At 40.5% G+C, this 25,006-nt stretch overlaps 1 protein-coding gene across 8 annotated transcripts in view; it reads left to right on the forward strand.

Annotated features, from left to right (window-relative positions):
* The window catches only part of pbx3b (pre-B-cell leukemia homeobox 3b), a 55,516-nt gene extending 33,211 nt beyond the window's left edge, over positions 1-22,305 (forward strand). For 3 of the 8 annotated variants that reach the window (XM_086173675.1, XM_086173668.1, XM_086173669.1), the window contains exons 3-11: positions 9,620-9,861; positions 11,131-11,321; positions 12,271-12,406; positions 13,172-13,201; positions 16,851-17,016; positions 17,594-17,671; positions 18,137-18,249; positions 19,096-19,185; positions 20,672-22,305. In XM_086173675.1, the coding sequence (XP_086029801.1) occupies positions 9,620-9,861; positions 11,131-11,321; positions 12,271-12,406; positions 13,172-13,201; positions 16,851-17,016; positions 17,594-17,671; positions 18,137-18,249; positions 19,096-19,185; positions 20,672-20,764 (1,139 nt within the window). In that variant the 3' untranslated portion in view covers positions 20,765-22,305. The remainder of the gene's footprint in view (positions 1-9,619; positions 9,862-11,130; positions 11,322-12,270; positions 12,407-13,171; positions 13,202-16,850; positions 17,017-17,593; positions 17,672-18,136; positions 18,250-19,095; positions 19,186-20,671) is intronic. The other 5 variants (XM_086173673.1, XM_086173674.1, XM_086173671.1 and 2 more) reach the window with 3 other exon arrangements.
* Positions 22,306-25,006: the final 2,701 nt, after the last annotated feature.

The following is a 25,006-nucleotide window of genomic DNA, read 5'->3' on the forward strand; positions in this document are numbered from 1 at the left end:
CCTGGGAGTGCAACATCAGTGGTGTCAAACAGAATGCAGCATATGGATTAAAGCGCAAGAAGGGAAGTCACTGAAATATTTGCTTTGCCAAAGTGTTGACACAGTATAAAAAAAGGAGAACTGCGCCTGTGCTTTCCCGTGGTAATCAGGTGCAAGTTATCGCTGCAGTGTTTGCCTACCTGATGGTGTTTCCATTTAGCCTCTGTCTGTGTCATCGGCTTCCCATTTGGAGCTGCGGCAGGAAGGATCTGCCCTCCCGTACAACAACCGCCGGCCGACCGGGGCTTACCATATAATACGTGCGTCTGTTTGCTCTGTCTTTGGGAATCAACACAGACAAACTGATAAATTGAGTGCGAAAGAATAGTCCTTTAAAAAGATCATAATGGTGGTCAGCTGCCACTGTGAGAGGGGTTTATTTCCTTTCGCAGCTGACCACATGAAGTCATAAATACTCCTTCCAGGGAAACGCTTGCTTTACATCTAAAATGCACTTGAGTGTAATGTTGACAGATATAGCTTGTGACGAGTGATAGTCAGAATGTATGAGTGCACATAATGCTGCTGTCAAACTCTGGTGCCAGACTGAAAATAAGCAGTTCACCTCTGTTTTCATTCAGGAGAGTGCAGCAGACAGCGGCAGCTTCCCTGCTGTATTTATTGACTTGTTTTACTAGCCTGAAACAGGGTGCTTTTATACAAGCCTTCTCAGTCTTAAGACTCTCTAGACATATACATTATTCCTGACTGAGTTACACATACATATAAAGGTGAATGGCTGTAGGCTAGGCTAGATATATGCTCTCTTTTCACCTCTTTCTCCCTTCTACATATGCACCGTTTTATTAAACCGCTGTTCTTTTATTTCTATTGTTACACCATGGATCCATTGTTACAACTGCACGTTGTTAACATGGAAATTGGTTTATTTTCACAGTATATATTATAACTTATTGTATTAAAACAGCATATAAGTTTCCGGGGTCTCTAAATTCTGACATTTGAATTTCACTTTTTTCTGCTTATGCTAAAGCTGATGAGGCCTATATTCCGTGAGCCTAAAAATCATCTTTGCTGACTAATCTGCACAACTGCAGTGGAAGATAATGAATGCCAGCGCCAAAGTCACAGTCAACACTATCATCCCCCCACCCGGCCTAAACCTCGAGCAGTATTTACATGATATTTCTTTTTTGAATAAACCACTTTTCTCTCCCACTGTGAAAATATTGAACTCTTTCACACAGATGTCATCTTAACCAAAGCTTATTAAAAAGATGGACATCAAAGTTGTGGGTGCACATTGATCTTATAGCACTTTAATTGGCCACCACAGGCAAGAGAACAACTCACTCCAAAATAGGAGGTGTGGAGTCGCGAGGCTGAAGAAGCGGATGTCTCAAGACCTCTCAGTGGATTCATTGCCAGTAAATCCTCTAGAATGAAAGCAGGGCTTTTCGAGGGGGTATGGAATTTCGCAAATACATTAGGAAATGTGATACGCTGAATTAATTGAACACTTATGGCCCAAGGGTTTGCTTCTTTGTTCTGGTATGTGTTTGCAGCTGCATCATCCTGTTCCTGACCTGCAACTTCAATGTTTGCTTGACGTCTTTGGAGCTTGACTTGCAACATGAGGCGATACACTCTGAAAAGGTCATACAGCTTGGTTGCCATGAGCTACCATGTGCTGAGATTACATTTTGCCAACTCCGTATATACTGTTTTGAGTTAAGCGTGCGGCACGATGAATGCAACCGATACTTAAGTCACCGCTACTCCATCAAACAGGACTGAGGTGAATAATGTATTGTGTTTTCCACTAAAGTAGGCAATGAAAACACAAAAACAAAGTCATTAATTGCCCACATACAGTAACCAAATGCCATCAAGCGTCTGTGCTCTCATTAACCTGGCATCTAATTATCTGCCTCCATTCTGAGTCCTGACAAGCCCTGCCATCTGAACCCTAAGCTAGGTTGCGTTGTGTTGTGTCAGCAGTCGCCAACCACAGCCAAATCACCATTAGGTACAGCGAAGACAAAAGCTTTCAGCGGCAAAGGTTTCCTCTGCATGTACAGCCACAATGTCCCTCCTGTTAATGTTGGCTCCTCCAATTAAATCTGAAACTGTTAATTATTGTCATTATCAGAGATAGCTCCCACCCCTACCCCCAATGTCTCCCTCACCGTGAGCGGAAGACGCTATGGGAGCCATGGGGTTTCGTCAGTTGTGTCTCATCCCTGCTCCAGTGAAGCCCTCGCAGGGATCGGATGCGGAGGGGGATTTGATATACATGAAAAGCGGGGTGGGAGTGAGGGAGTTTGCACGGTTCATCTTGGATAACTGGGGAAGTAAGTCACAGCTGATGGCCGCACCTCCAGCCGAACTCATTAAATAGTATGTAAAGCACGTGCAGACAGTGACTACCACTAAATCAAATTTTAGCCCCTTTCTTTTTGTTTGAGGTTTTACACATACACACACACATATATATTTGTACATAAATATAAATATAAATATAAATATAAATATAAATATAAATATAAATATAAATATAAATATACACACACACCACAGCCACGTGTGTGTGTGTTTATATGTGTATATATGCATATATATATGTACGTATATACATATTTATATGTATGTATGTATACAATTATGTTCAATTCAATGAGAAAAGAAGATATTCTATTCTTCATATTGCTTTCATATTCTTCTTCATCTTACCTTTAATGGGAAAGTGTATTTCCACCATTGTATGTAAAAGACAGTTGCTAAGTGATTCATTGAGTGTGAGGAGAGCTGAAAAAGAGAGGATGGCAGGCCGGCTGCCTGTTAAGTCTATGCGTGTCTCAACATCCTCTTTGGCCTGCTTCTGTCACAAGATGTTGTTTAGCACAGCCCTGATCTGCCTACCCACCCCTTGCGCTGCACACAACAGACCTACAAGTAGCCTAACCTGAAATACCAGATTCCGGATGCTTCAATCAACAGTCTCTTTGTCCAAGTAAATGCAACCAAAGGCACTTGTAGTGGATGTGTTTCGTGAGCTCCAGCACTTCTCACAAATGTTGATATTCAGCTCATCGGGTGCAATCTTATTTCGGTGTCCTAATCTCACTTGACTCATGAATGACTTGATATACAAATACACAAGGCGCAAAGAATTCTAGCTAAACAATTTGGAGCTGAATATCTTTTCTACAACAGACAGTGAAGGAAAGAGCAGCGCCTTCTGCTTCAGGCAGTGCAGCCTTTTCGTGGATACACTGCAAAATCTAAATGATGGACTGTCAACTCTCTTGCAGAAATGCCACTGCAAAGAATAATCTCTCTGGCAGTGGATCATGGTCGGCTGTATGCTACCAATGCCATTTCTTTGTTTATGTGTGTGTAGCCTTCACATGCATACATGCCGACATGTGCGTATGCATGCACAAATGCCCACGAATGCACAGAAACACATAAAAGAAATACACATCACATGAACACAAAATATGTCCACCCAAATATATCTATGTATGATAGAATATATATATATATACATATATATATACATACATATATATATATATATATATATATATATATATATATATATATATATATATATATATACACATATATATACATACACACATATATACATATATATATATATATATATATATATATATATATATATATATATATATATATATATATATATATATTACAATATATAATATAATATGACAAATAATGTACACTTGATTTGGCATCCGAATTAAGTTTTGTCTGTAAATTTGCCTGGTCATTGGTGGGTACAAGACCTGCTGGGTGACCTGGTTTCATGCAATCCCCATCTTCTAATTAGGAGGCTGTAGAAAGGCTGGAATGAGAGGAGGAGTGATTAGTTGCCTTTGGGTATTTCATAAGTGGCTTTCAGTGGCACATTTGCATTATTTGCTTGGGGTCTGAATCACAAATCAGCCTACCCTTGCAGCAAATTGAGGCTAGCAGCTCAAGACCATCAATACACGAAATATATAATCTTAAAAAAAAGGGGAAAAAAAGAAATAAGAAAAACATCAGAATATACAGAGGGACAAAATAAAGTATTGTAAAAAAAGGCCCAAATAATCTCAGACTGGACCTGTCTGAGTCTACCTGTATGACCAGAGCTGAAAAAATATTCTTTGATATCTCACTAGTATCCTTCACATTTGTCACAAATACCAGGATGTCTGGGTGCGCAGCGGAGTCTGTGTGTTTTCGGCTCATTCTGTGACTAGCGGACCTTGTGAACCATGTGTGCCCTATGTTGAAGCCCCATGCTGGATTTGTCCTGTAGGGTCAGTCAGTTTGCTGATCTGTAGCGGAGGTCCTGTCTACTCATTTGGCCGGTCTCCCTGACCGCTGCGTGCGGCCGCCACCGCCAGGCCCGGTCAGCCATCACCACACCACTTGGCCGTTTGCCTACATCGAGTCTTACAGGGCAGGAAACAAAGTGTGCACTCACATGTCCAAATATAAACACACACACACATATCACAAGCATGCACATATGATCACAAGGAGTGACAGTGGCTCTTGTGTACCCAGTCCTCCCGTCCTCCCTCCCTCTCCCCTCATTCTCCCCCCTCTAGTCTGTCATGTTGTGTGTCAATTCCCACGTATGTCTGTGCCGCCGTGGGATAGTGATTAATTTTGGTATGCTTGGCAAAGTGTCTCCAAGATATTTTCTTGCATTTTCTTTACCAACCATCTTGCCAACATCGACTCCCCACAAGCCTTGTAGTCATGGGTCAAGAGTGGAGAGCGTCTGCGTCCTCCCCCGCCACTACGCCCGTCCACCACTGCGCTGCTCACACGGCCTTTCGAACAGCAGAACACATCGGATTCATGAGGGGTTAATAGAAAGATAGGATACCTAAACTGACACAGATCTTCTATTCTGATCAGACACATTTTTTGTCACTCCACCTCCCAACTATCCCTCCAGCACCATGTTGTCTGTAAGGTGTTCACAAGCTTTGACCCATCACTGGAGGGCTGTAACACTTCACTGTCAGTGCGTCTGATTAGCTTATCACTCACCACAGTGGGAAGAAATTCATCATCATTCTAGACAGGCATTCCCCAGCTTATACCTCCTTTTTTCTATGTGCTTAAATATCCAAGTGACTGTCCATTCCAGTGTTTCGGCTTCACGTGCATAACCCATTCCGCGTGATTTTAAATTGCGAAATCCCCAGCCCCAAGTAACATTTTGAGAAAAATGTTACATTATGTGAAAAAGCTATTTACAATTACATTTATGGATGACATATTGCAGCTACATGGACTGTGACAGTCAAAAACACACATTTCCAGTGTCAAGAAAAGCTTAACAAGACATGTTCCAAATGTATTTATCTCAGCTCATTCAACAGAGAAAGTGAAACACAATGTGGCAAATGTGCTTTCACTTCCCTACAGTGTAGTATCAGGTATGGTAATTACTCTGCCATTAACATTGGGAATACTTAATGTGTATTAATGTGTTAATGGCATATTAATTACTGTACATGCAAGACAGAGCCCGCAGGCAGTCTCTCAGATTCTTTGTGCCATGTGGATGTAGGCCAAGCTTAAAAAAAAAAAAGCCTCTAAGAACATCAATGAAAGGGAATCCTTATGTTTCATTTGTCAGAACAAAAGATTTTTGGTGGTAATATGACCCAACTCTCAGCTTCTGGAGCTGAAAGTCACTGATCCAAGCACCATGACAAAGGAGATGATATGAAGTCAAAGGAGATGTGGAACACGGCTGAAGTGACACTGGCCTCTTTGTGAAATGGATACTCTAAGCCCTCTGTAGTCTCTAGTGTGTTACTTTGGCAGCGGGTTTTAATAACACGGTGGATTAGAAGCCTTAGATCCTGACTGCCAACCCGGAGTAAAAGCTCACCTTGAACATGCCTCGGTAACAGGCTAGATGCCATGCTCTTTTTCCTCCCCCTTCTGCCAGCCGCCTCCCTCCTCGCCCTGTCTACTCCACGGCTTTAAGGGAGATGACCTTTGCAAATATTGACAGAAAATAAATTCTGTTTCGATTAGATAGCTTTGGGAGACCTTTGCGGATCAATGCAATTAGATGAACAGAGTGTCGATACGTGGCTGGAGTCGTTCACCAAAGGCGGTGACTTGGAGAGGAGCACTGGGAGGTCAGGGTTACTTATCGTGAACGATACGTTTTGGAAAACGTGGTGGAAGTAACGCAGTTACAGCACGTCTTAATATACCGAAACTACACAAGTGATCAGCAAAAAATAGACTCCGGTAGAAGGAAAAGTAATCCGAGAAAAGTCAATATCTATGGGGTGTCTGTCAGAATCACAACTCTTCTTGTCCATTGTCTGGCATCTGACAGTGCAGTCATGGCAGCAGAATAAGGCGGAGAAGCCCTGAGCTGCCCGTTTTCTCCTCAGCAGGCCACATTAAACCAGCAGGACTGTGCCTTTATGGCTCTCCTGCTCACACTTCAGTTATGAGAGTAAACAAGCAGCAGGCCAAAGGTCATCTAAGCCCACCGAATAAAGGAGGGCACAGGGGGAGAAGAGGTGGGAGGAGAGAGGAGCAGCCCGAGGCAATGCTCAGATCACTGTCAGGGCTTCAAGCAGGGAGTGATGTACGAGACAACAGCTGCAAACCGGAAATTATTATAAACAGAGAGCAGGGAGAGTATTTGAGGGTAAAGGCTGCATTGTCTTTATCTCATAAATTTGTTACTTCCTTGTATCAGATACTGAGTGGGAAAGCTGTAAAAAATGAAACGCAAAACCACTCCTGACTGATAGGGATAGATTAATCATAGTGTCTTCTTTGGTCTCATCCGCAGAGGAGAAAGTAGCAAACATAGAGACCGGGGCTTTTCCCTGCTACTCCGTTTGTACTGTTGAGTGACAAATGAGGCAGATTAAGAACACGTTATATTATTAGTAGGAGTTTTTTCTGTGAAATAACAGGAGTAGATATGGATTTTTAATTCGCACAGGTTCTGTACACAGGTTATACCAAGGTGACACGGCATGCACACTTTTCCTCTCACTGAGATTAATCCCACTTTGACTGTGGAGTTGGATTAGAGCTAACTTGGGTGCCCGAACTTGTTTTAATACCCATATCATCGGACAAAAAAAAAATGTATAAAGATTTGAGCAGGCAAACAGCATATCAATGCTAGAATGTGACTGTGGCTTTGCAAGTTACTATACAGATTTGTCAACCACAAAGCAAATTAAAGATTTTATCTTGCGCAAGCCTATTTTGTGAAAGTTCTGTGATGATGCTAAGCTGAGACAGTGATTCTGCAATCTATAGCAACCCCAAAATGATACAGGGGAAGAAACAGCAAGACTGTGATTCAGTGGTATTTTTATTTTTGCTATTTCAACCCCCCTAATTTTTAGTATTTATCTGCTTGAATCCGAGACAGACGGATCATCCCTCCCAACGTGTGTTATGAATGGCCAGCTCAGGCGGCTGTGGCACAAATACACCCTGGTGGACTCCTGCAGGGCTGTCTGATTCTTAGGACACCAGAGTAATCTTTTTAGCCCGCTGATTTTCGAAATAGAAATGGACATGTATGATAAAAATGTCATAGCCACTCCACATGTCAGTGGACTAACAGGATTACATGTCACCTTCTAATTTCTCCCTCCGTTTTGCTTTGCTGTGAATGGCCACATTATTGCACACGGTAACTTTGTGGTAATATATGGTAAGAGACAAGTAGCTCTTTATGGTCTGTGATTATTTTGTTTGAATGAAACCAGTGATTTATGCCCATTTAGCTGAAAAGCCCTGTAAGCTCCCTCAGCTGCATTTCCCCTGGATATAGAGTGAATGGAGTGAAAGTGACAACTAGGCTTGGTGTGGAAATGTACGCTGCATCCCGGAGTTATATTTAATATACCTGACATGAAGAACGTGCCTAACTACTTACCCCCACCTGCAGCACAAAGTACAACCTACTGAGCTTGTGTTGAATCAGAGAGCGGGTGTAAATAATGAATTACAAAAATATGGACTGTAGTGGCATGCAAACTACCGACCGTTAGAACATTTTGAGATATGAAAACCAGGCGGCTGCACAGTCAAAATTTGAATCGTGCGCTGTTTTGTTTCACGTAGCATAGACTGGAAACAAAAGAGCGGTGCCTGTCCAGAATGAGAGCTTTGGGTGGAGTTGTGCAGATGCAGTGGCCTATGAGGTGGATAAGGGTTAGTGGAGCAGTGGCATATTGTCCACATGGCTGGCTTGGCTCTGCAAGCCTGATGGAGCCTTGTCCAGCATCTCAATGTCTCCAACACAAATAGCCACATTCATCCGCTCCTCTCACACCATTACACCAAAAAGACTCAAAGCCAGCCAATCCATAAATAGAGGCAAATTTGTTTTTCAGTGACACTGCAGCTGCACAAAACACCAGCGGAGATGGAAACATCACAGGAGTGGCTACGAGATGACGAGTTTCCTTTTTTCACTTTATTTATTCAGGAATGCGTTTTATAGGAACAAAAAAGAAAGAGAGACAAGAGAGGAAGCGTTCTCTCCCGTCGGTGGCGTATCGGGTCAGTCGGTCAAAGAGCGGTAAAAAGGCTTCTCTGATTGCATGGCTATTGGCTGACATAATAGAGCAACTAATCTTCTTATTTAAAATCCAGAGGCCAGCCATATCTTAATGTAGCTGTAATGAGCTGTTGGAAATCCCTGAATTGTGGGAGGGATTATTGAATTGAAACAACTCCAGTAATCATAACATTTGAGTAGCCACTCAGTATTTACTACCCATTGAGCTACATTTTTATCCACTTAGGAAGCAGGACTTTAGTTCCTTTTTGTTGTAAATCTCACCATGCAGTGAGTTTTTTTTTTCTTTCTTTATAAAGGCTGGTATTGTCAATGCAGCCAGGTGTGCATGTATGCTATCTGAATGGTGATGATGTTTTGCTGACAGACTGGTTGCTAGAAAACCATGGGGAAATAAACAGTATGGTGTGAATGCACAAACATAATGACTGACACAAAAAGCACCTTTGTGCAACTTATATGTCACATCTGTGTAATCAATGACACAATCAAATGCATCCAAAAAATAAAAACAATATAACAAATAAAAAGAAACGAAGCTTAAACGTTTTAACTTTCCCGAGTTCCTGACATTCGCAGTGTCGAAAACAGTGACACGTACTAGAGGTATAGTTTATTTTTCAAGAATCTCTCACAGAGTAGACGTGCCACTTCACGATTGAGCCTTTGTCAGTTTAAGGATGTTGCTGTCATGTAAGCCTTCCCATATTCAGTAAACAGTGTGCTGTGCGGTGTGTAAATAAAAGAACAGGCATATACATGTACGACAGGAACACAACACACACACGGAAGGTACCGAGCATGTACCCGCTGTGAAAAACATCCAACTACAGCAGGCTACACAGAAGCGATGCTTTTCATTGTGCTTAGCACATGAGTGTACTGTGTCTTACTTGTTTTCCCCATTCAGTATATCTGTGTTTTTTCCTGCTCTGAAGTAAGCCACTGCATGGCATAATTTGACCCTGCGTCCCTGTCTTGTGATTGCTGCAGGTCTCAGTATCCGTGGTGCCCAGGAGGAGGACCCACCAGACCCCCAGCTTATGCGTTTAGACAACATGCTACTGGCGGAAGGTGTGGCGGGTCCAGAAAAAGGTGGCGGATCTGCCGCTGCTGCAGCCGCAGCTGCAGCCTCGGGTGGGGCAGCTGATAATTCTATTGAACATTCCGACTACAGAGCCAAACTCACCCAGATCAGACAGATCTATCACACAGAGCTGGAGAAATATGAACAGGTATGGAGGAGACTCTGTCATTACGAGCACCCGAGTAATAAAGTTATGGGATGTAATCTGCTTTGAGACAAAAAAATAAAATTTTATACATATTATATATATGTATAAAATGATACATATACAGATATATATACTGCTCAAAAAAATAAAGGGAACAACACAATGTAACTCCAAGTCAATCACACTTCTGTGAAATCATAGTGTCCACTCAGGAAGCAACACAGATTCATTTTGACTTGTTTTAAGGACATTACATCAAAGTTGGATCAGCCTGGAGTGTGTTTTTACACTTTAATTTTGAGTGTGATTCCTAATCCAGACCTCCATACATTTGATTTCCATTGATCATTTTTGTTTGATTTTGTTGTCAGCACATTCAACTGTGTAAAGAGCAAAGTATTTCATAAGAATATTTCATTCATTTAGATCTAGGATGTGTTTTTTAAGTGTTCCCTTTATTTTTTTGAGCAGTGTATATATGACCCCTTATTTAGCTTGCTTGAAAACATCTAGAACAATGGACTTCTATTACAGCGAGAACACTGGCAAGTATATGCATGGGAGGAGGCGTGTTAGTGTGCGTGTGGGAGGGTGTGTCGTATGTATTTTATGCTTCGTACCTCGCGTTTAACTTTATTGCAAAGATTGAAAGACAGCCACAGTCATCTACGTTAGACGAATCTATGATCAGCCCCTTTACCTAACCCGTGGCGTATGCCATTAGATACTGAGGCATTATGGGATACATAGAAGGTGTAGCAGTGATGCTTCAGCAAGCCAATGAGGTAAATTAGACTAATTTACTCAGTGCTTTCTGCGAATGGAGGCGGGTTTGCGGGGGCATACGACACTTTGCCTAGAGTGAATGGATCTTTCTTAAGGGTGTTTCCAGGTTTTAATTATCTAAATGTAAATACTTAACGAATTTTACTCAGAGTAATGAGCTAAAGTGTGCACTACGTAAATGAGTTATTCTAATTAATCATGTATGAACTACTGGTTTAACGAAAAGCTGTTTAAATTCGATCTGCATTAGGGCCAAGCCAAATTGCACAATGGCATTTATATTCATAGATGACTTCACCTATTATGTAAAAGTAATATATAAACACTGCAGTTAGTTGAACCTTTTAGGAAAAATCATATGTAATGAAGTCATTTTATATGAAAAATGAATGCAACTTTGCAGTAACACCCCAAGAGATGTTCGGAGAAACTCAAAGCTGTAACGTGGCGTATTATCTGTTTTTGTCTTTTCTCACTCGACAGGCATGTAACGAATTCACTACCCATGTGATGAACCTGCTGAGAGAACAGTCCCGCACAAGGCCCATCTCCCCAAAAGAGATCGAGCGCATGGTGGGAATCATCCACCGTAAGTTCAGCTCCATCCAAATGCAACTCAAACAGAGCACCTGTGAGGCTGTCATGATCCTGCGCTCGAGATTCCTTGATGCCAGGTCAGTGGTTTGTGTATTTTCTATCCAGTTTACTGCTTCTGTTTGCCCCCGCATAAAAAAAACAAAACAAAACAAAACAGGAAAGGTCATTTTTACATTGTGTGCAGATCTGAAGTGTTTTTTGGGCAAAGTGCATGGCACTGCAGAGATGCGTGGTTTTAATTATGTCCATGTTCCACGCATGATTCCTTTCCAAGACAATCATGCCCTCACACCTGAGAGCGGTTATAACCAAATGAAACGAGAGGCGAGCCATGTGTAATGGATGGATGGGAGGTCATCAGCAGGTGTTGGTGATTACTCTAATCACTAACAGTGTGGTGCAGTGAAGCACAAGTTTGGGCCAAACAATCCGAGTGGAACCTCATTTGCTGCCCACTGCCTGTGTGAAGCCCAGTAAACAAGGCAAAATAAGCAAATGCTCAAGAACATGATAAGTAATGCCCTTGGGAGGAAAGGGGACCCAGATCTAGTTAGAGTTTGCTTGTTTCTACTGGAGATCCCTGGGGCTGTGGCACTTCAGGAACAATGCTCAACTGTGCATGCCGTGATTTCTATAATGTACCGAGATGCACTCCGACTGGGCTTTGCGCTCCATCACAAAGCCCACCCATCCGCTGCACTAAACTCCACACATTACACGCTTGGACTGGAAATTGCAGACCAACAGACCAAATTAAACAGTGTATGTGTTTTGAGATTGTGTATGTGTTTTGTGTGTGTGTGTGTGTGAGTTCATTGGCTGGATTCTGGTGTTCTGTGTTTTGACGAGACTCTTGGAGCAGGACACGATATTCCGCTCCTGAGGCCCCTTAGAGCCCATTCCTCATTATTTTCACCATTTATGTGTGAGATTGATTGTGCAATTTGTGCGATCCAAATGGATGGGTTAATGCTGGTCCCACTAATAGGCTTGCCCGGCCTTTCTCTCGTTTTGCTCCCCACTCAGGCGGAAAAGGAGAAACTTCAGCAAGCAGGCAACAGAAATTTTAAACGAATATTTCTACTCGCACCTCAGTAATCCTTATCCGAGTGAGGAGGCTAAAGAGGAGCTGGCCAAGAAGTGCAGCATCACAGTTTCCCAGGTGGGTAGTGGTCGTCAAATTGTAGCTGGTTGGTAATCAGGGTGGGAAAGGGTGAAGCCTGGAGGGACAGTTAGTGTAGGTCACACCGCCAAGACACAATGTCCTTAGCTAACCTTGACATTGTGGCTGCCTAATTATGCTTCAGTCAAGGCTGGTCCCAGTCAGTCAGAGCGCGGCCACAGGGAGGGGAGGCCTATCATCTTGGCCTCAATCAAAGCACTATGCTGTCCTTCCTAAGTTTCCCGTTGCTGGGTCCTTTGCCATTTATCCCTCTCATTCCCATCTGCCATGTGTGTGCTCTCTCGTAGTCGCTCAGGTCAGACACTGAGGGTAAAAAAGTGCATCATCCATAACTGCAAGGAAAGAGGTCTGTCGCTTTAAACCACTGGATGAAAATGGGTGTGTGTTTTTGCATGTCAGCTGTTCAAGTGCAGGACCTTTAATTCACAGTTATATTGCCAAGATGCGACTTTCCCACTTTATTTATAGCATCGTCTTCTTGTTGGATAGACCCGAAGGCAAAACCTCTAACACCTAACCCCCACGTCTAAAGTATTACCTTGTGCTCGCTCTTTTCTGCTATCATTGTAACTATCGAGATTTTTAGTCTTTATTGTGTTATAGATGTCCTTATGAGACACACATTAGAGGAACATGAATACATTTACAGTGTTTTGTTCTGTGTGGGACGGGGGTGTTGAAGGGTATATGAGTGTAGTCATGAAGAGTCAGATACTGTAAAAGCCCATTCTTTTTTGCCTTCAGGGGGTGGGAAGCACCATCACAGTATCACAGGTATGTCATAACTTCTCCTGATCCACTGTTTTCATTTATCTGTACCTCCTTTGTTTATGTATGTAATGGCCTCACAGCTGTTCACTATAGAAGCCCCCCACCCCACGACTGAATCAGTGCTAAAGTCATCATGATTTCCAATACCTGACACTTGAATTTGCATTCCAAAAAGAATGGAGAAAAATTGTCGGTGTTCACATCTCACCTTAACTCACACAAGTACACAAGTATTTGTTTTTCAGTTATATTTGTAAACCACACCAATGTTACCATCATTATGTGTGTACAATGTTGTGTCACATGATATTTTGATTTTTCGCTGCTGTTTGCCATGATATTTTTGTTTCTTGTGTAGCATCAACAGGAGCGTGGTCTCTCAAATCTCCGTATTAGACTGGCTCCTATACCCCCCCGCCCACCTCTAATCACGGTGTACTTCATGGTAGTTACAAAAATGGGCACCAACCTTCACAAATGTTGAAATACTGTGTTTTCTGAGGTGCTTACTAAACCAGCCATTGTATGACTTCCCATGAGAACAAATCAGTTTTTGCAGAAAATTAGAGGGCTTTTAAAAATTCACTTGAACTCCTCTCAGGCCCCATTAGCGGTGCACTCCTCGGTGAGGAGAGTCCACAGCGGACGTTATTGACTTATTCTTAGTGCTTCGGCTCACTTTAATTGTGTAACCAAGTCTGAGGCTCAGTGTGCCGCTTGTCCACCTTTAGTGGGTTATCCCTCACTGTTCACCAGTCTCTCAGAATCACAAACCGCTCACTGTGGCTGCATCAAGGGCTTGGCTAAAAGAATTGTCAAAACTCCAAACTCTTTTTGTGGGCTTTGTTGATTACACAAACATTTCATTAAGTAAAAACCATCCATCGCGAATGATGTGCCAATACCAGTCGGCGGATTTGCTCAATACATCATCGCTGACGAAACACCCTGCATCATTTTAGCAAGGATTAAATGCAAATGCAGATTCCTTCAATTTATTTTTCGAGAAAATGTTTGACCAAAGTGCTTTTTTTTTTTTTTTTTCATCCATATCATTTTATTTGACTTGATTTAAATAGTCCGGTACGATTTAAGACTTTTCTCTTTTGTGGAAAATAACTGAATGCATTTAGCAATTAACATTACTTTGCGTGGCTCTTTAACTGGAGAATGCTGTCGTGTCTCCACTGCTTCATGCAAGTGACATACTTGGTTCCTGGATAAAGGCGTGGGATGAGGCTGTGATTCCAAAAGCCCTCACATTCTGTGACAGGGGTGTTGTTTTCAACTGTTAAAGCAAATAATTTGGCTGACATTAGTTAGTTTTATGTACATTACCTTATATTATCTGACCTGAGCGACATGTAAGCATATCGGGTGCTTAAAATAAGAAAAAAAAAAAGTTACTATTATCAATACATCCTTTATTTCAGTTTTTACTGCGGTTAACAATACCATTTTTGAATATGTATTTTTGGCCCTTACGTTATCTGTGATATGAAGATCATACACTGGTCATACATTTTCGCCCACTGACTAGCGAGTAGTTTTGGCATGATCTGAGTGAAGGAGTTGAAGGTAATGCTATTGTGTTCTTGCAAGGAGTCTGCATGGTCATTATACAATCACTGCCTTTGCAGTTGCTGATGTCAGGTAATTCAGTCAGTTCACACCCTTGCTCTCCCCAAACACAAGGCAATCAAATGCATGGCCTTCCACAAGATAAAAGTGAATTAGTTCTGGAGATTGGTCTCTGCTCCACACCTCACAGTACTCTGCATTTGTTTAATATTTACCCCAAACCCAAAATCACCAAAGCCAGAGTTCAATGGTCAGGGGAAAATTGTGTGTAAAGCTAAGAGGGGAGGTTTAACGCTGAGGAAATCATACCAGTGCTAAGGAGGCTGTTCAAGCTTGTAACACAGTAGCAAAATCTAGCCAAACCACAAGATTGTGTCCAAAGAATGCAGAATAAAAAGGGCTAAAGTTTAAATGTTTCAGCATACACTAGCATTGATAAAAGCAATATTAATAGATGGAGGGGTTAAACAGTATCAATGCTGTTTGTTGGAGTTAAACTTTATGACTGATGCCCCTTACAATGTAGTTGCTCAGTACACTCTGTGTACTTCTAAATTGAACAAAATGATGACTCGGGGGAAAAAACTATACATTTTTGATCATGTCCCGGGTTTTCAGGGCACTTTGTGAGCTGTCTGAAAGAGTGAGAATATTAGATCGTATTTGGCTCTACAATCCACTGTAAGCAGGTTAAGTAAAAAGGATGATAGCCAGAGCTTTCATTGCTTCCAATTAAACCTTGCTTGTTAGTTTAACCTCTAGGTAAACCCATCAAACAATTGATGTCAAGGAAACCCTGCTGCCAACAGTGGGCCTTGCCTGAATGGTCATTAATTTTAATTGCTTAGATATTAAAGATTTAGAGCACAGAGACGTGCCGGATAGAAATGATCTGTTGTCCTGCAAATCCAGTCAGTTTTTACGCCACAACACTGGCAGGCTGCTGGGGATATTAAAATGTAAGCTTATGGGTGGAAATTAAATAAAGGATCATTAGGGGCAGCTGCTCTTTGGCTGGTCCAGCAGTGGGCTCCGGGGCCTGAAAGGGGGGCAGCAGCTCAGATACAAGATGCTCTAATTTATAGTACCATTAAAAGCAAGCGTCAAGTCATTATTATTCCACTGTTATTGCAGAGCAAGGATTCGGACACGAGCTTTAAATTTTTACTCTTTGACTGACGTTTTTTTTTCGAGTTCAGTTTAAGGCAATTACCATACCCAGCTGCTCGATTTAGGTATATAGTTGGTATCAAATAATTTGACCTCAAAATTTCCTCCTGTAACGATCCAATATTAATTTTGATTAGCACACGAATTAAAACTAACCAGTCCTGGTATCTCATCATTGTTTTCTAATGTTGACAGCTCTTTACCCTTTAACTCCTGCTACTATCGTGATCATAAATAGATGCTAAATGATGTAAATCATGGACATAGCCGGCATGATCGTGAAGCCGCTCCCAGGTAGATATTTCTGTGACTCTGCTACTGGGATGAGCATGCCTTTCAAACAGATATGGTGTGATGTTGATGATGGTGGAGATTACGGTCTCAACACATAGCTCCATAGTTTCCCATTGGTGTTCAATCAGAATGAGATCTGGTGTCTGCAAAGGCCATAGCATATTTAAATCATTTCCATTCTCATCAAACTACTCAGCGACTCTCATGTTCTGCATAGAAGCATCTGTTATTTTTCTACACTCATTTATCCAGGTTTTCCTTTAATTTGTCACCCGTCTGTGTGCCACTGGAGGGAAATTTGTATCCTTAACAACCAGCCACACAAAATAAATGACATGTTATGCAGTAGGAGCCCCTTGTGTTTTAGTTTTGTCAGGAGACAGAACTGAGAGCATGTCATGCTCCCATCCACGGGAAGACACAAGTGGCTCCTGATTATGGCTTAATTAGCTTGTGTACCCGGTGGACATTACTGCAGGGGCTGGGAATTGGGTACTTGATGGACCCAAACATGACATCTTGAAACAGTCACACTGCTCACTGCACAGTGTTGTGGCTGCTTGACATCTGACTCCTCTGCTCCTCCTCCCTCTGCTCTCCCACACAGGTATCCAACTGGTTTGGCAACAAACGGATCCGGTACAAGAAAAATATTGGGAAGTTTCAGGAAGAGGCCAACCTGTACGCCGCCAAGACCGCCGTAAATGCGGCGCACGCTGCAGCTGCTGCAGTGCAAAACAGCCAGGCCAACTCCCCCACTACACCAAACTCTGGTAGGAATTCCTGCGTACAGACGACAAAAACAATGTAACCCGTAACTCAGCCCTTAACCTGCTGCCTACCTGCCTGCCTCACTCTCTTACGCATCATCCACACAGGGAAGAATGACAGGCGCTGTTCCCTGCTTGGGGATCACGGTGTCTCCTGTCTATAACACAATGCTCGGCAAACTCATGCATAAAGAGAGCGTTGCCGACTTTTGAACCGAGAACACATGTATTTTTGGCAAAATAAAAAAAAACAAAAAACAAAAGCAGGATTCAAAAGACTGCCATGGGATTTGTTTTCCCTTTCCCCTTCTGTCAACTATCTGTCATTTATAATGTAATGGAATGTAGTTCCAATGAATGGTAGATACTTTTTTTTCCCAGCTGGGAGCATTTTATCTTGAGTAATTTGATTGTTTTAAAACATATTTAAATTGATAATGAGTAGACCTGAGAGATGTGAAACTACCAGGGGATAATTAGTGCAGAATAATGAGTATAATGTGATGTTGAGGTTTGGACTAGGTTGACCTGCATCGGGATGTGGTAAGCTTATGAAGTGGTCCCTTTTTCTTGCACCCAGGATTCCAGATGAAAGATGAAGAGTTTCAGCTGGATTCTGCAGAGAGCAAAAACACTCTTTTAACCAACATGTTTACTGGTACTGGTCTTTTCATAAGCTTCTTATTGTCCTTGTCATGTGATATCTCCTGCCAATGTTAGATTGGAAGTAGGTGATGTGGAACAATTGGGAGCGTAAGCTACCAACCACATATAGACCCGGTCCCTTGTGTCATGTGGTTTTTCTTTCATTTACGTTGACTGCATTTGTAAAACAATCCACATAACCTTCTTCAGTCCTCCGTTATCGTCCTCTTCTGTTCATTTGGTTTCTTTTCTTTCCTCCTTTACACTTGTAGTTGCTTGCTTCATGGGTTCTTTCCTCAATGTATTTGTTTGCTTCAGTTGGGTCTGTGTTTTCAGACACGTGCAATGTGTCTCTGCATTTGTGTGCGTGCGTGTGTGTGTGTGTGTGTGCGCGTGCGCGCGTGTGTGTGTGTCAGTGTCAGTGCTTTCCTTTTATAGTTCTCTTATGCATTCAGCTACTTACATCTTCCCTTTCCAGGTTCTTCGGGTTCTTTTAGCCTCCCAAACTCTGGGGACATGTTCTTGAGCATGCAGAGTCTGAATGGGGATTCTTACCAAGGGGCACAAGTCGGAGCCAATGTACAGTCACAGGTAGGCTCAACAATCAGGGACAGTTCCTGACATCCAGTGCAGAGAGCTGTCCTTGTCTTGCCTGTGTACTGAGCCATTCACAGTGCAGTCTAAAGCACATCAAACCGGAAATGGACATGAATACGAAAACATGCTGCTCAAGCAAGAGCAGTCCAAATGACAATAGTATGGTTTGCAGTAGTGATTATAACAATAATTTTTACTGCCTACATAGCATTGGATGGAGTATTTTGGCAGCAAAATATAATCCCGCACCACCCTTATTATTTGGCAAAGAATGACTTGGTTTCAATTCCAAGTGCCTGTAAGAAAACAATTCCAAGTGCATTTGGCTTTGACTTGAGCTCTTGGGTTTGTATTGGGTTTTTGGTACTGTCTTTTCCCCTTCTTTGCTGTATTTTATATTGTATCCTTCTGTGTCATCCTGTTTGTTGTTGTCTTCCATTTTGTAATTTTAATGCAGCAACACAACAGACACACAGCCATGCAGTTATGAGAAAAGTCTGTATTATTATTTTTTTCGTTATTTTTCGTCAAAATAAAGCCTCATTAAAAGAAGCCATAGTGTACGTTTTACTTTTTGAATGCATTTGCTTTTTTTTTTTTTTTTATCAATATACAGCCACCTTAGAAAATATACCGGATTTAAGCATGCAGTATGTGTCTTTTCATGAGGAAACATATGTGATATTACAATTCTGCGGAGTACATTCTCTTGTCTTGAGGGATACTTTGTTGATTTCAAACTAGTCTATATCTGTTGCTTCACCGAGCATGTTTACGGTTACTGTCGGCCTCTTGGAGACACCAATTTGAACAGTCTGTCCACCCTGTCTGTCCCCTTAGGTGGATACCCTGCGCCATGTTATCAGTCAGACGGCAGGATACAGTGATGCTCTTGGGGGAAACACAATGTATAGTCCACATGGCTTAAATGTAAGTAGCATGATTGTTTTCACACACACCAGTGAGGCTTGCACATTGTTGAATGTCTTCTTTTGTCATAAAATCAACTTAAAGCACATTTAATAGGTAATTATACTCGTACAAAGATATCCAAAAAGACTTACTTCAGTTTTCTACATAACAAGTTATATGGTGGAAAAAGCAGCTTAAAAAATTTAAATTAGGCCCGGATAGGATTTAAAAATAAATAATTTGTACGGCACAGTATCTTTTACACACAGCTGTTTTGAAATTCTGAGACTTTCACAGAATTTTTCCGATCCTCATCTTTATGGTAATATATGAACACGTGATTGCCTCCAGCCCCTTTTCAGATATGAATTCCATCTCCCTTGATGAGGTTTGATACAGCGCCCTTTTTGTAAAGCAGTGCATAATCTGAAGCTATCAGAGTAGAGATTAATTTCGTTGATGAAAGAGGATGAAGAGCAAGGAAGCGAGAGGTAGAAAAATAGCATTCGACAGCTTTCTCTGCCCCTGTTCATTGTATCAGCTTTGTATTTGATCACTTTGTATTGTTATTCCTGATGGATGAAACACGAATATTCTGTCTAAAAAGTGTCATAATGAACATAAAGTATTCAATTTCATCGCACTGTTACTGAATTGAAAAAAAAAAAACAAACAAAAAAAAACAGATATCCCGTGAAAAATAGTCAGACATTTCATGTAAACAAACGGTGCAAGGGATGTTGCCTGCGATCAACGCGTTTGGTGTCATTTCGGTTTGGCTGAAACCTCATTTCTACGAGACATGTCAACTCCAAGCAGGATCAAGTGTTTTCACTTTCTCACAAGGTTTCTCACTTCTGTATGCAGTGTACACCCATGCCTTGTGGCTCAGTAGATCTCTGCACAATCTCAAGTAAAATAGAAAAAGACAGCACTGAGTCAACACTTGAAAAAAGGAATATGTGAACAAAGGTAGTTAAGTAAATTGTATTCACGAGTAAGTTGAGTTGTTGCACTGCTTTATTTTGTAGCAACAACCCAGAAAGTGCCGTATAGATATATTAGCATAGACTAACCTTTAGCTTTGGTGATGGTGACGTAGATGGATCCAATAAAGGCTAGGTCATGCCTAGGGCAAAGCAAAGTCAGGCTGGCGAAGACTGGCTCTCTCGAAGCGGCCCTGCCCTGTCACTTTCACTCAGCTCTCCCCACCTCAGCCAGCCCAGGCCCTCCCTCTTCCTGACTGACAGGAGAATATGTAGCGACAAGCTGCCGGACGATGCTGAAATCTGCTTAGACACTGATTTCGGCAACAGCTCTCATTGGTTGGAATCCGAGGCAAATTCATCTTTGCCGATGCCACCGAACTGCAATCAGTGCTCAGATAATATGACCAAAATCTCCCCGGGATGGTGTTCGCTTACCTGTTTTTAGAATAAAGCTTTTAAGATCTTATGGCAAGTAATGTTGTTGTAACCTCACCCTTTTCCCGTTTTTGTCCAAGACTAATGGAGGATGGCAAGATGCAACGACTCCGTCTTCAGTAATATCTCCAACAGAAGGACCTGGAAGTGTGCACTCTGATACCTCGAATTGATCCACTGTTAATGTATTTTAGCCTCAAGCTGGGCACGAACTCTTAGACCGATTGACCAACTGCAGAGAATATACATAACCTTTTCACAGCCAATTTCTTTTTCCTGTATGTTAAAATGGCCCATGACCATACCACATATGAAAATGACACTCTTCATCATAAACACTCAGTGTTTCTTGATAGTTCAGTGTTTGGTTTTTGTCTTCATAAATCCGCTTGTTTGTTGTAGGGGTAAGCACAGAGGAACTAATACGAAACAGATGCTATTCCATTAAACTTCCAAGATAATTGTCTCCACTAATCGTAACGTACTGGAAGACATTTCTATATTTTATGAGATTTTCTGACCTATTTTCCATTTATAATTGCTATTCTCCATTTTGATAATGACTTTCTTTGTCATGTCTCCCACTACATAGATTAAAGCGGTTGCTTATTGGACTGTAATGTGCTTGCAATCTTGTCCAGCAACTCAACAATGCCACCGTTGACAGCTCGGTGGCAGCTTTGTAGTTACTTCCAAGATTTATTTTGCCTTACAGCTGTATGCATTAGTACAAGCAAACAACTATTCAATGTCGGACTGTCTGACAAATAAAGAAGTGTAAATGATTGCTTGACTACGACATGACGCCATTCCGTATTCTATCATTTGATTTTTATTCCGCACATATGTAAACTTTGTTTTTACTGCTTTCGGAGACCAACAAATCCCCCATAGTAGATGATTTCTACAAGCCACAGAAGAGGAGACCCTGTTCCACATGAAAAAGTTGTATATAATATAACTTAATAGTTTGTATAAGTCCCACCAATCAATACACAGCTTTATTACCTCATCAAAATTCATGTAAAACAATATCCAACATTTCTGTAGCTTAGAGTGCTCACTTACTACCTCTAAAACAATTCCATCATCACTTTTGTCTTTTTTTTTTTTAAATTAGGTATTTTGATTACATCTTGTAACACTGTAAACTTCTTCATTCTCTATGTAATGTAATGTAATGTATATTTTAATCTTTTATAAAAGTGCTGCTTTATCGCAGCTTAAAATGACAAAACTAAAAATTAAAAATCATAATAATACCTTCAAAAAATGTGTGGGGTTGGGGGTTGGAGAAGTTGTTGGTCTGTGGCTTTTATGAAAGAGGTACGATGGACATTGTTGATAAATTAACAGTGAAACTGTTGTAAATACTGAAGAAAAAAAAAAACATTTTGAATGTTGCTCATCTTGTTACTAAATCATATGAAAAAAAGGAGAAAAAAAAATCACTACAAAAAATGTAATGCATAGAAGTTTCAGTATTCAGAACTGTATATTTCCAGCTCTGTCCAACAGGGTTAAAACTTCTTTTCTCTTTTTTCTATTGTATGTGATTCTGAAACTGAAAAGTCATGACAAATAATTTGTGGCAGTGATTCTAATGTAATAAAGATGTTTAGTGTTTCTTTCTAACCGGACTACACCCTGGACTGAAAAGTCTTCCTTGTGGTAGTTGTGTAATTTCAAACATGAATAAACCTTTTGCTTTCATGAATGCAAGTTGTATTTTTTTTTTTTTCATCATTCCAAAGTCATAATAAGAAACTTTAAAATTCAAATACCCGACACATACATTAACTTAGAGCTCAATTAATCCAGCATCAGTCAGCAAAGAAACACAGTTTGCAAATTTTAATGCATTGAACTAACACTAAATGTGTAATATGTATTAATTTGCATGCACTTATTTCTGCATCTGTAATATAAGCTCCGGGAACACTTTTTTTTTTTTCCTCGATAGGAAGAAGGTGGGAGCGTAACCTGGTTTGCAGCTACTGTGGATCTGACATGGTTAGTGCAATTAACTGAAATGTCAGGCACTTCTAATTCAGGCTATTTTGTCAGTCTGTTGTGGAAAGGCTGCCTTAATGGATCATTGGTTACCAATTCCACATGGAAATTGACATCCATTTGTTTTCATTTTCTCACAGAGTTTTTTTTCTGTGTCATCCCAAGCGTGTGTATTTTGGTCATGGACCCATCTGGATTATTGAAATATTTGAGGCCGACTACTGCAAAATATAGACAATGTTCCTCACTTGATGTTTAGTTCATTTGACGGTTTGAGCTTTCAAATGTGAATGTGTATTTGTTTTGATTTCAGCACAAGTTTCAACAGACAGGGAGAAGACAAGTAAGATGTAACAGGATACCATGGGTCTAATTCAAGCGCAAAGCACTGACGGTTTCCCAAGAGAGCATATTTGTCCACTCAACCAGTGCAGAGTTTCATTGAACACCTTTCTGTGAAAATCATATCTTTATCCTGATACACATTCTTGGTACAGATGTCCAATCCAAAAGATTCCCCTTCAGAGCTTTTATATCTAACACTTAGTGTGCCCTATATGATTTAATATTTAGTGTACTTATTCAAGCATGATGTTAATAATACTTCACATAATATTTCTGCAGATTGAAATAATGTCTGCCCCCCCAACATATATATATATATATATATATAGTCAAAACATTTATTTTGTTTGAGCTCCAGCCCTCCTACACCCTGATACTAAGATAATAACATAATTGCACATTGTTATTTCACAAATAGATAGCTTTACATCCTCATAATACTCAACACAACAAAACCAGCCCCAGAAATATCTGGATAAAGAAGTCACAATTTCAGATATTATGCCTATTAAGGGTTTTTCAATGGTCCATTAAAGCCGGCATTTTCTAAATAAAATTTACCATGAAAAACATGCATCATTAAATATGGTAATCCAGAATCACATTAGCAATATGCACCAAGCAAGTGTCAATTAAATTAGAGAAAGATATCATTTATATTATAAAGGCACCATATTAACACAAAATGTATTTTCTCTCTTTTTTTTATATTTTTAATAGCTAAAAAAATATAGCTTTTAGTGCATTGCTCACAAAAATATATAAAACTGCAGTGAGATTATTGGTACTGAAATGTAATGAAATATCACAGTGAGATATTATTGTTAAAATATTCAGGTAAGAGGTTTAATCACTAATACATGCACATTTTTGCATGTAAATATGTATATGGCACGTAACTATGACGAAACTACCAAAACACTTTTAGTATCATTCTTTGTTATCATAATTATGTTTGATAGAATACAGGGAATCAGAAAATTAAAAAAGAAAAGAATGGTCAGTCAAACTTTGTCTCATTTATCTCTAAGGAGACACATCTTTGATGAATTTACCATTTTGTGCAAAAAGCTATACAGTTGCGTAATTAGGCAATCTGAATAATTTAATGTTCTTGACTATTAAACTCACACAAGTATAAATATCTTATCAATACATTGCATCAAAAACATGATTTTCAGAGGTATTAAATTGATATAAACTTGAGAAGACACCTACCATTTTTAATGTATTTATAAACAAAAAATCCCTCAACCGCAGCTTAATGGTACATGTGCTTTCCAGTATTCTGCTCTTACAAGATTTGTAGAAAATTTTAACCATATAGTATAGATTTGCAGTAACATGACTATACTCATATCTTGAATGACACTGTAATTGTGTTGCGATACAATAGTTTACTACAACCTCTTCTGCAATGTCAGGAGGTCAGACTTTAAATAGATGCAGGAAAGTGATCACTTTTCCATTTCTCAGGTTCATAACACACACTGATACACTTGCTTTGCGAGATGATTTTCACATTTCCATGACAGATTTGCTACCTGCTTTCTTTAATTCTTTCTTCTTCAGCTAAAGTGGCAGCACAGCGTTTCTTTAAACAGCAGGACACTTCAAATTCCCGGTACACAGTAAGTCACAGTAAATTACATGAAACATTATAAGAGAAAACTGTATCGCTTTCTGTATTGAAGCAGTGATTTTGGAAATGACCTGCTTGTGGAGTTTTGTGTTTTATAGTCAGTGGTTGTTGAAGTTTCCGCAAAGTCAAATGCTGCAGTTTCTAAAACAAACCTTTCTGACAGAAATAAAATCTAGAAAATATTTAAACTTCTGATTTTAACATGCACAACTCGGTAGTATTTATTCCTTGAGTTCCCCACGGTTTGCTTCGTTAGAATGCACTTAATCCTGCTGACAAGAGAGAATGTGAAATACTTTGATTTAGTGAGGAGAAGCATAATGGACCAGAGCCTGCCCGCACCAAACTCTTAGTCACATAGACTACTATTAGATTCCTGCTTGACCTTTGAGCTTACAACTGTGGAGTGAATTAA

Source organism: Fistularia commersonii, chromosome 26, assembly GCF_037954325.1.
Source record: "Fistularia commersonii isolate RoL2024-O1a breed Wild chromosome 26, RoL_Fcom_v1.0, whole genome shotgun sequence".
In the NCBI taxonomy this organism is placed as follows: domain Eukaryota; kingdom Metazoa; phylum Chordata; class Actinopteri; order Syngnathiformes; family Fistulariidae; genus Fistularia; species Fistularia commersonii.